The sequence below is a fragment of the Rhinopithecus bieti genome, unplaced genomic scaffold, assembly GCF_001698545.2.
Source record: "Rhinopithecus bieti isolate Rb0 unplaced genomic scaffold, ASM169854v2 scaffold_63316, whole genome shotgun sequence".
Taxonomy (NCBI): domain Eukaryota; kingdom Metazoa; phylum Chordata; class Mammalia; order Primates; family Cercopithecidae; genus Rhinopithecus; species Rhinopithecus bieti.
In genome coordinates this window covers 1,438,489-1,450,858 of record NW_016824497.1, presented here as the reverse complement: position 1 = coordinate 1,450,858, position 12,370 = coordinate 1,438,489, and the positions used below count along the sequence as shown (strand labels likewise).

The following is a 12,370-nucleotide window of genomic DNA, read 5'->3' as shown; positions in this document are numbered from 1 at the left end:
CTGCATAATAAAATTTTAAATAATGAGAATAAAAAACATCCAGAGAAAATAGGAAACATTTGATAAACTGCATTAGATATTTGCTCAGTGTCAAGTTTGCAACCCTTTGATTAAGTGCAAGGCATGTGTTAATATTTAAGCCCAGTACAGTATTTCTAACATGAGCTGAACCCTACCTGGTTCAAAAGTACATGCTCATCTCATGCATGCTGTTGGTATATGAGCTAAGCACATGTATCCTTCAAAAAAATAATCTGGCAACATTTATCAAAAGCCCTAAAATAGTTTTATACTCTGCTCTGGTAATCCCATCACTGAAAATCTAGTATTTAAAAAAAGAAGCTTTTACTGAGTTACTATATCATTATCTATGATAGTCATAAAATTAAAATTAAAAAGACATAACCTAAATGATTCACTATAGTTGTTTTTTGCTCACCATCATCCCTTCCTCAGGAAAACTACACCTCATCCAATTCACGTCATCTCAAGGAGACTGTCAATTATGGCTTTCTGTGGGTTCCCCAACTGACCCGAACCACAGCCACCAAAGTGGCTGCCCTTGCTGTAGCTCATCTCCCAGGTTCCAATGATTGGTTAAGGAACTGATAATCAGAATTGATTACCAACAACCCAGAACTGACACATGTGGACAACAGGAAAGAGAAGCTGTCTTTCAAGTGTGGTTGCTAAGTTAAAGGTATACGTCTGGCGCTCCAGAAGCAAGAGGCTAGAAAAACCCAAAAAGGAGACAAAGAAACCCAATGACATTACTTGCAACCTTGGATCTAGCTATTTCCAAAGCCATTCCATCATTCTCCACATACAATTCCTACTATGTGAACCAATACACTCATTCTTTAACTTAACAAAGTTGTGTTAAGTTGTTATCACGTGTAACCAAAAGATTCATGACTAACGTCCTACCTAAAGAAGAATAGTTAACCAATTATAGTGCATCCATTCAAGGAAATAACACTGACAGAATAGTGTAACTGTTAAGAACATGCACTCAGCCCAGTCTGAATCCTGGCGCTGCTAAATATTCTCTGTCTGTGCCTAGGTACATTATTGTTTTTTGGTTTTTGTTTTTTTGTTTTTTTTTTTTTAAGGCAAGGTCTCCCTCTGCTGCCCTGGCTGGAGTGTAGTGGCGTAATCATGGCTCACTGCAACCTCAACCTCCTGGGCTCAGGCAATCCACCTCAGCTTCCCAACTAGCTGCGACTACAGGCGTGCACCACAACACCCGACTAATTTTTGTATATTTTGTAGAAACAGGGTTTCACCATGTTGTCCAGGCTGGTCTCGAACTCCTGCACTCAAGCCATCTGCCCACCTCAGCCTCCTTAAATGATGGGATTACTGGCATGAGCCACTGTGCCTGGCCCTTGGGTACATTACTTAACTTCTCTATGCCTCGATTTTCTCATCTGTAAAGTAGGGATACTAACAGGACTTCATATGATTGTTAGAAGCAAATGAGTGCCCAGACAGTGTCCAGCATTAATAAATATGTGTATCTTTAAGTAAATGAAATAAGTATCAGAGTAGTATACAAAGTCGAGCTAAACTATATACTTACACAGATGTTTAAAAGAAATCTGCAGGAAAAGGGAAAATTTGTATTTTTTATGAGGCAAATATACAGTATCAAAAAAGGAAAAAACTAAAACATGTCTCTGGTCTCAGGAGACAGGATGAGTATGATTAGCCTCACACAAACCCCTCTGACCTTCCCCAGAGGAACTACATTCATCCTCAGATAGGAAGCACTTACCTAGTGTCCAGTGGGGAATCATGAAGTCACACAAGGTATCATATTAACAGCAGAATTTAAACCTTAGAATTTAAACCTAATTAACTTCCACCAGCTAATTAGTTTTCAAGGAAAGGCACAAATTTATGAGTATAACCAATTATTAACAATCCATATAAATGAAAAGGAAAAAATATTTTAAGTCATCCCCCAAAAACACTTATATTTGGCTAATGAATCTATGTAGAATATAATCACTTTTATTTAAATACAGGTAAAATCGCCTTCTTGAAATTCATTAAATTTCAGACCTAATGACGAAGCCACATTGGGAAAATTTAATTCAAGTTTGACAACCTACCACCTGGATCTGCTCTGTTCCGCATATCTTTCCACTCTGTGACTAATGAATTCCTATCAATCCACTCAAATCCTGCCTCTCAATTAGGTTTGCTACATAATACATGCTACCAAAGGTTTTGTTGTTGTTGTTGTTGTTGTTGTTGTTAGCAATAAAAGAACTAAAACTAAGTATTTTGTAAAATACTTTTTTACAGATTAACTAGACTGCACATCAAGTCTCTTTCCCCTGCCCATATTGTATACTATTAAGAGTCAAAGATCTGCCGCTAAAACATTCTAATTTAAAGCCTTGTCCATCAGGTTATAAAGCCTCCACAATAAAAAGACTGCTCACAATAAACAGACTCCACAATAAATAGACAGTGGGAAATCTTTTGTTCAAATTCTAATATTTACTTGTTATGGCTCCAGTGGGCTTATGAGGCCAAAATATTAAGATAAATGGAATCACAAATTAGATTACCTAACATGGAAATAAAATTTTTCATTGATGTATCTCTAACATTTTCCATGAATGGACAAAACTTATCTTAAAAAAAGGAAATGTAAGATGTGCACAGCTGGTACAGCTTTCTAAATTGGGTTGTTTGGTTGGGGTTTTTGTATTTTTTAAAAAATCTTATCTTCACACGTGTATAAAAACTCATGCAAAAAAAGTTAACAAAAGTTTAGAGGTAAACTGAATAAGCCTGGAAGACTGATCAGTAAGTTAAAATTTGCTTAGAAAAACTACTAAAATCCTAAAAGCCAAATTTTCGTATTTTAGGCAATATATCCCAGTGATTAAAATACACCAACTTGGTTTAAATTCCCATTATGTACTACTCTAGGTCACACTGGTAAGTCACTTTACTTCTCAGTGCTTCAGTTTTTTCATCTGAAAATGGGAACAACAACTGTATATATCTCAGAGTTATGAAATACAAGAATTAACGTGTGAACACAATAAACTTTAGCTATTACTGTTACTGTTATCCATATCACCCTCTAAAATATAATTCACTTTTATTTAGAATTACTAAAATAAGCATCTTCCTGGGTCTGAAATACGTGCATACAATACATAGAGAGATGATGTATGTGAAACAGTCCTTCAACAAAACTTTTAGTTGAGTGCCAACTCTGTAGAGGATGTCCCACTGTGCACTGAAAATATGGAAATGAACAAAATAGTCTCTGAATTCAAGACCTTTCTGTCTAGTAGACAACATAAATAAAACTATAATAAAAGTAGCATGATGCAGATGCTATGGAAACAGACAATCCTATGAGACACTAAACAACACAGGCACTTAACTAGGAGCAAACACAGGGGTCTCAGATGAAATAAACTCAAGAAATATTTTCTGAGGAACAATCACCTACTTATTTCACTTCCGGGTATCACATTGTTTGTTTATGCAATTTATATCGTTAATATATTAATAAGTGTTTTCAAAAAAACGGGACTACCTATCACACTACTTACCATGCTCATAAATGTAAACACCCTTTGGTAATAATAAAGATATTTTCCTTTTTTTTTTTTTTTTTTTGAGACGGGGGTCACTGTGTTGCCCAGGCTGGAGTGCCGTGGCATGATCATAGCTCAATGCATCACTGCCGTCTTGAACTCCTGGGATCAAGGGATCCTCCCACCTCAGCCTCCCCAGTAGGTAGGACTACAGACATATGCCACCATACCCAGGTAATTTTTTTTTTTTTTTTCGAGACGGGGTCAGGCTGGTCTCAAACTCCTGGGCTCGAGCAATCCTCCTGCCTTGGTCTCCCAAAGCTGGGATTACAGGCCTGAGACACAGCACCTGGCCTGATGATATTCTCTTAAAAAAACAAAATATAGGCTGGGTGCGGTGGCTCAAGCCTGTAATCCCAGCACTTTGGGAGGCCGAGACGGGTGGATCACGAGGTCAGGAGATCGAGACCATCCTGGCTAACACGGTGAAACCCCGTCTCTACTAAAAAATACAAAAAACTAGCCGGGCGAGGTGGCGGGCGCCTGTAGTCCCAGCTACTCGGGAGGCTGAGGCAGAAGAATGGTGTAAACCCAGGAGGCGGAGCTTGCAGTGAGCTGATATCCGGCCACTGCACTCCAGCCTGGGTGACAGAGCGAAACTCCATCTCAAAAAAAAACAAAACAAAATATAGCCTTGCAAAGGCTCTTCAAGAAACATTTCCTTCACCAATAAATAAAAGTTACAAACTTTCCCCTACTAAATTATATTAGGACTAATGTCACAGGAATGACAATATTTTGAGCTGGAAGAGGCTTTTGAGAGCCTCTAATCCAATGCTCTCATTTTACAGATGAAAAGAGGCTGTGAAGTATAATGGAAAAAAAAACCAACCCGAAAGTCAGAAAACTGAATTTTGGGCCCAACTGTCTTACAGCGAAAGCCTGTGCTAATTATCTGTTTCCTCATCTGTAAAATGAGAGGTTTGTACTAGATTGCTTCCAAGATCTGTTTCAGCTCTGTAATTCATGGTTTATGGAACTGAAGCAGAGATAAGCAACTTGCCCAAGGTCACACAGCTAGTTAATAGCAAAGTAAAGACAACCCTCAGATTCCAACTACAATCACTTTCTCCCCTATACCATACTGCTTCTTCTACTTCATAACAATATTCCTGTAATTTATTCTAAGATTCTTGAAAATCATTAATAAGCATGAAGGAGTTTATGAAACTAAATGAATGATTTCTACAGCTCTTCTAGAGAAAATGAGCTTTAAATCCAAATGCAACAAGTACATGAGGTCTCAAGCTGGGTATTATTACTTACTACGCTTATTAATATTAAATTGACCTCAAGAAAGTTGTCAGAATTTATGCTTAAATTCTCACCATCTAAAATCCAACTCACAGAAGAGATTATGTGCCATGCAAAATTAAAATATGAATTGTTGTAAGTAAGGATAAATATTATAGGTATAATTCTAGGAATAAGATGGGAATTTAAATTCTTCATTTATGTTCTAGTTATATTTAACATGCATTTTAAATTCAAAAGAGATCAATTAAAATACTTTTCTTTCTTCTTTCCTCTTTTCAGACTCTCTAGGTTTAAAACGTTAGAATAGCTTAAGCATATTACTTCTGAAATCATGTAAACAATTACAAATAAAAGACTATATAAACTATGCTCATAGTTTCTCTTACAAAACTGAAAATCAGCCCCATAGTATTCTAAAATTCTGTGCTGAAATATATTGCAACTCTACTAAATTGTATCATAAACAGCATTTGGTTCTCTAAAATGTCTGAAGCTTATTATATTTCACAGGGAATTTAGCAAGATTTCATGAAGACTGATCTTGCTGACACCAGAAAATACAGGAAAATCCTCGGAGGAAAACCACAATAAAATGCAAAATAGTAATAAAGTCAACAATAGTTTCATACTACGGACTTGAAAGAACATTCAAAACATTAATGAATATATAAGTATAGCTTAACTATATTCAGGGATTTTAAAGAATCATAGAATGTTTACATTTTGAATTGGATGAAGCCTTAAGTCACTAATCCAATAGCACTCATCATAAAGAATCTACAGAATTTATCTCCACCTCCCCAAAAAACATGTCCCTGTAGTACACTTTAAATTCTCAAAACTAACTACTACTTTCCATTGTTGTTAGTGGTTGCGAGTTCCATTGTAGCTCCACTGTTCCACTGTTTCAAGTCTAGTCATACAGTTCTTACATTCTTGTAAAAAAATTAGACTGATCTCAATCTATGTCCTCCTAATTTTCACCAGTTGGTCTGCCTTCTAAAGCAGGAGAATGGATCTATTCTCCCTCCTACTTATTAAAATTAACAGGTTTTACATCCTATTTACTGAAATCCAGGTTTCTTAAATACCTGGAGACAGCTATCATGTCTCCCACCCGTTAGTCTCTTCTGTAAATATATGTTCCTAGACTTCCTGTAGATCCTAGAGACATTTCTGGAATACAATGCACTTTCACATTGTAAGTAACTTAAAAAAAAAAAAACCTGCCACTTGTTGAATTTTCATGTAATGCCAAAGAATACTCACTCCTTCCTTTTCCAACCATGTATCTACATGAAGCTGGATTCTCTTCACATATCTCAACCAAAACATCACAACAGAAGGCAGACACAAAACCCAGCTGTCTTCTCCTAGTAAGCCAGAAATCAAGGTGATTTGCAAAATATAAAACACCACCACTGGTCTAGTTTCTTTGGTTTTAGAACATATTTATTCTTCATAAAAAATTCTATTTACAACACACTTTATTTTAAATTAAATATATTTGAAATTGTGATTTAATTTCTAAAATGGCAAATACTAGTAGACATAGCCACATAAACCTAAATCTCCTTGGGGTCCTCAATAATTGTTCAGCGAGTAAAGAGGCTCTGAGGTCAAAAGGCGAAAGCATAGTCTATTTCGCATAAGATTTTCAAACTTCCATTCTGGTTTCTCTCTTTTCTCTCTCCTCTAATGTGTAAATGTACCATTGTAAAGGAGACATCTGTCACGTATCTATTCATGAGCTAGAATCCTTAAACATATAACCCTGTCTTCCTCCAGCTAGCGATTTCAAAAAATTAAAGGTCTACAGGGCCATCTGGTACACCTTCGTTTTAACATCTCATTACTAAATCATCTGAAGTCAAATACTTTAATTCTTCTAAGGAATGCAGCCTTTAAATATGGAAACAGAGCAAGTTTACAGTTTAATCGTACTATCATGCCATCTTTTTTTGAGAGAGTGTCTCACTCTGTCACCCAGGCTGAAATGCAATGACACTATCTAGGCTCACCACAGCCTTCACCTCCCAGGCTCAAGCAATCCTCCCAACTCAGCCTCCCGAACCATGCCCAGCTAATTTTTCTATTTTTTGTAGAGACAGGGTTTCACCATGTTGTCCAGGCTAGTCTTGAACTCCTAAACTCAAGCAATCCACCCACCTAGGCCACCCAAAGTGCTGGGATTACAGGCTTGAGCCACCACTCCCGGCCCATGCCATCCTTTTGGCCAAGTTTTCACTATTTACAAAAAAAAAAATCAAATTATTTATACTTGGCAGGAGCAGGAAAGAAAATGCAAGTGTTCTGTATAAGCAATCCTTTGATTCTCAGCAATAACCCATTCAAAAGTACCCATGTACTGATATGCAAAAAAACCCAACTCTTATCTAGCCATTATGACACTAGGTTCCTAGGCTTCAACAAAGCAAAACTGGGCTTTACTTGAAGACCTTTTTAACTCCTCACTCCCTTAATCACAGGATTATAGAAGACAAAATGGGATGGAGATTATAGGTTTAAAAAATTCAACAGAAAATCTAGAGCTACATCGCTGAACACCTCAAACAGAACCACAAGATTGGTAAGGGAAAAAGCTTTGGGACCCAGGGAAAAGAAATCTACACTATATTTATCATATAATTTCCTAAATTCTAATAGATTCTCAAATCTTAAAGAGCTGTATTGTATTTGTAATAAAACTATATGAATATGATAATGGTAATAAAGAGAGAAAGAGAACCACAACATACAGCATCAAAAATAATCGGATTATAATATTAGATTTTTGGTTTCAAACGTCAAAACTTCAAAATAAGTAACTTTTACAGATGCTTATGGCATATCTTTAAAAGTAACCCATTTTCAAAGTTAAATTTGCCTAAAAGGAGTTCATCACATAGAATATTTATGTAAGTTCATATACATGTTCATCTCTTTGAAGTTTCAATTCTTCTATTACTCTATGTTAAACTGGCTCAATTTTTCAAGAAACAAAGTTCTCTTCTTGACACATACAATACATTCAAGTTCCATTAATATCAATGGTTCTTACTAGCAGTAACTAGCCGTCAAAAAGCTTTCTAAAACTTCATCAATTTATATAATGTAGTAACATGTATACCTGAAAAAGGTGCTAAACACTTGTTAAAATAAAAACTGAGATTTCGCTCAATAGAAAACATCTCCATTTTGATACTCAGGGCTTCATATTCCTGTGAGCGTTAGTGAAATCTGAGAACACATCGCCAAACTTCAAAATGAATATAACCCTAGAGAGGATTAATAGTTTTAACTTGCATGCTGGTTGGTCAAAAAGAAATATCCCTCTGTAGCTATACAGGTACTTGGCATGAAGTGTAACTTTCACAAAAGCCTGTCCTATGATATCATGAATTAACAGAAACTCACTACTTTAGGTTACATAAAAACCCACTGCAATCTAAACTGCCGGAAAAAATTATGGTTATTTGGAAGCTCAAGCTAAACGATTCCAACCCCTCCAAATTTTCAAACATCAGGAAAAGTGCAGAATGTTTTTAAGTTGAAGTAACCTCAGAAACTCACAATCTAGATGTTTTGTCTCCCAAATTCCCAATACTGATAACAGATGTCAACAGATAAACAATTCAATACTATGTCCTCAGTATCCAGTTCACGGCCTGGCTCACAGTAATGGCTCAATAAATATTCGAGATATGAATGAATGAACGAATGAATGATGATATAGTCTTAAATAAGAAACAATAAAATGGTCTTTTTAAACCCACAACACTAACACAAAACATCTTAACGAAACTACAAACAAAAGTAAAAGCATGCTAAAAGCACCAGCTTCTCTATAAAATACATTTTAAACCGTTCATTTAGAAATTTTCAAGTGCAAAAGAATCACCAGATATATTAAATTTTTAGTCATTTAATACTTTTACATTCTAATAATGAAAGCTCTGCGTTGGGATAAGATGAAAGGGAGAAACGTCAGTCAATGTATTCCGCCTGTTTAATGGATCCCATAAATCAAAGCTTTCCGTGAATTTTCTGGAGCATATTCATGCCAATCTTTGAGCCTATTGTCACTTTCACACATGCTCACAGGAACAAAATGACAAAGAATGCTATGCCTGAACCACTGGATTCAGGACACAAAACACTTGCTTAACAATTGTCAAGGCTCTGGATAGTATCTATCGACAGATATTTTCAAAATAAAGTACTCCCACCGATTCCTACATAAATCGAAGCTCTTGATTTCTTTAAAACATTCACTAGACTGCTGAACTTCCAGACGTTTGAAAATATGCCTACAATCTCCTCGTGTGCGACAACTGGGAGTGAACAACCCGTTTACCAATTGCGGATGAACATCGCTAAGCGTTTTCCAGACAAAAGAGCGTTAAAAGACATTCCATGCACATTTATTCATCACCCATAAATGTGTTTTCTCCCAAATTTCATTTTATGTCGTATCCTTAAAGTTAAATACAGCAAGTTGAAATTTTAGTCAAAAGCACGCCGGTGCCTTACAAGCTGTCTAACTGCTACATCTGGTGGCAGCACACTTGCTTGCAAGAAGCCAGAAAACTTAGAAAACAATTGTAACCGATCTAGTGCGTGTTTGCAATAACCTTTACGCAGATATTTCCCACAAAACCCACGACCCTGTCAGAGAAGAACAGTAGCCTACTTGCAGCAGAGAATATAACGCACAAACACGCAGGAGGCAACGGCGAAGGAGAGAAAGTTGCAACCATCTGGAGGGGCGGTTTTAAAAGCCTGCCCACGAGTCAGTCTGTCGTTTAAATTGCTCTAGGGGGCCACACAGGGAATCAAAGTCTGCCTAGATAATTTCAGCGTCTCTCCCCAAATGAGAGACCCTGCAAGCGAGGGGCATCCTCCAGGTCCGGGGCAGCGAAGCTCGCAGAGCGGGGACCGCCTCCATGGGAGGAGTGCGCGGGGGAAGGGGAGGGGGCTCGAGGACGAAGGCTCCAGCGGGAGGGAAAACCCACCAGAGACCGGAGGCCAGGAGGTTAAGAGTACTGAGTGTGCTGGCAAATGGAGCAGAAAGGGGCTCGCGTCCGGGGGGAGGCTTCCCACCCTCGCAGAACTGGCTCCCAGGAACCCCAGGCGAGTCTGTGCGCCTCGCCCCGTCCCCACCAGCGCGCACCCCCTCATCCGTCTCCTCCGCCACCCGCGAACCACCACCCACAACCAGGGCAATACCTCCCCAGAGCCGGGGAGCCGGGCGGCCTCGCGTCCACCTCGTCACCATCCCCCACCCCGGGGTCTGGCGGAGGAGCCCCGGGGGGTCTCGGGGGTCCGCGGCACGGGAGGGGAGGCCCGCGAGCGGGCGCGGGCGCGGCAGTGCTTACCTTCCCTGGGCCTCCCGGATGGCGGCGTGTGATTCAGCAGGGACCTGGCCGCCGCCGCCGAGCCCGGGGTTGGAGACGTGGAGAGCTGGGACCAAGATGGCGGCCCCTCCAAACTTCCACTGCTACTTTGGACACTCATCAAGCTACTTTCTGGGAACCCGACTCCCCCCCTGCGACGGCAGCGGCGGCAACGGCACCGGCACCCGCCTCCGTCATGGCGGGGGCCGCGCTAAGGGCGAGCTAGAGAGCGAGGGCTGGGAGGGGAGAGTCAAGGGGATGGGGGAGGAAACCGAGAAGAGGGGAGGTGGGGAGGAAAGAGGTGAGGGAAGGAGAGGGGACAGGGAGGAGGGAAAGGGGGAGAAGCTAGGGAGCGGGCGGGCGCGCCGGAGAAGAGGCGGAGGGAAGGAGCGCGGCGGCGGAGGCGTCGAGGGGGTGCCCTGGGGCCGGGGTCGGAGCGCGGGCGGAGCGCGGGCTGCGCCGGCCGAGGAGACTTCCGCGGGCGGAACCTGCCGGCACCTCTGCAGTGCGTCGGCCCCCCGGCGTCGCCCGGAGGCGGCGGCGGGCGTGGGTGGCGGCTGAGGCGGGCCGGGGTAACTCCCTCTGCATCAGTTAAGGGCGGCGGCGGCCGTCACGGCGGGCCCGGCCTGTGGCAAACCCACCTATCGCGAGGCTCCTGCGGCCTCCCGTAGGGCGGCAGCGGGGCGGCCGCGGGAGGCAGGGCTGGGGGAGGACGGTGCCAGGACTGTTTGGAGATGTTGGGGCATGGGAGGAGGGCGAGCCCGGCGCGAAGGGAAGGACGAAAGGGGCGTGGGGGGCGACCCTGCCGCACCCCGCGGATCGGCGCCGGCGCGGGAGCCGCGGGGTTTGCCGGACTCGCGTGCGCGGGGCAGCGTCCCCGCGCCGGCCGGAGGGAGGCGCGCCCCCGCCGCGCCACTCGGGCTCGGGCGCTGCTGCCACCTGACTCCCCCTCTATTCCCGCGGAAGCGCGCCTGGCTCCTGACCCACACCCAACCCGGGGAGAAATGCTGCTGCTCTCGCTCAGCTGCCGCTTCTCGGGAGTTCAATGTGATCGTTTCTCAAAATGGAACTGAAAAGTTGAAAGTTCCTTCTTTCATGCCCCTCTGTACTATGCAGAAAAACATATGTGCGCCTCCCCGTCTGCAGAATGGGAATAATGACCGAATAAAACAGCTCTGAAATGGGTAGTGGGAGAGTTGGGAAATAAAACTTTCTCGTGTTTTCTAAAAAAGAGTGAAGGAATCTTTAATGAAGAAATTGAAAATTACCGGTTTCGTAGACTGAATGGTATAGCAATTCTTTGTTTTAAAACAGTTAAGTGGAAAATCTAAATGAAAAATGTGATTACTGAATTCACATATTTAGGAAAACTATACAGCGTTCATCTTGTAGAAGGTATGGTTTCTAGAAATTTCTAATTTGTTTCTAGTGTCTCCGCTGAGTCCCGACTAGAAAAATCCCAAAACAAATGACAGCATTTGCTAAAATTTATAGATACAGTGTAGCTTTCTACAGACCCACACAAGTACACTCACACCAGGGATTGGGCTTCTTGTACATAAAAGAGCAGTCTAGTTCAGGAAAACTACAACAAGGTTATTTCTCTCTTTAAAAAAACCAAATTGAATAGAGCACTAAAAAGATTATAACATAGCGCTACTGCACAGACATGAGGAAATGGCATGATTACCAGGGGGACAAAAATGTCGTTTCTATTTTTTATTTTTATGACTTTGCATTTCTCATAGTAATGTTTTGTTCAGATAAACTATCATACTAGAAAAGAACTTTGATTGTCAGTTATCTCCAAAAGTAATTGTAGTTGCCTTGTGCTTTAGATACTTCAGTGAGTTTTTAGTCTTGTCTGCTTTTCAAACTTAAGAGGGACATCTCACAACTTTATTGAGGTATGATTGACAAAATAAACTGCACATATTTAAAGTGTACAATTTCAGGCCGGGAGCGATGGCTCACACCAGTAACCCCAGCACTTTGGGAGGCTGAGGCGGGCGGATCACGAGGTCAGGAATTTGAGAACAGCCTGGCCAATATGGTGAAACCCCGCCTCTACTAAAAATAAAAAAT

General features: G+C 41.1%; 1 protein-coding gene across 1 annotated transcript in view; it reads right to left on the bottom strand.

Moving 5' to 3' along the window:
- Nucleotides 1-10,872, bottom strand: part of TLK1 (tousled like kinase 1) — a 163,031-nt gene extending 152,159 nt beyond the window's left edge. Inside the window, 1 exon segment of the mRNA XM_017862374.1 lies at nucleotides 10,268-10,872. Coding sequence (XP_017717863.1) covers nucleotides 10,268-10,406 — 139 coding nt within the window. The 5' untranslated portion in view covers nucleotides 10,407-10,872.
- Between the last annotated feature and the right edge of the window lie 1,498 nt (nucleotides 10,873-12,370).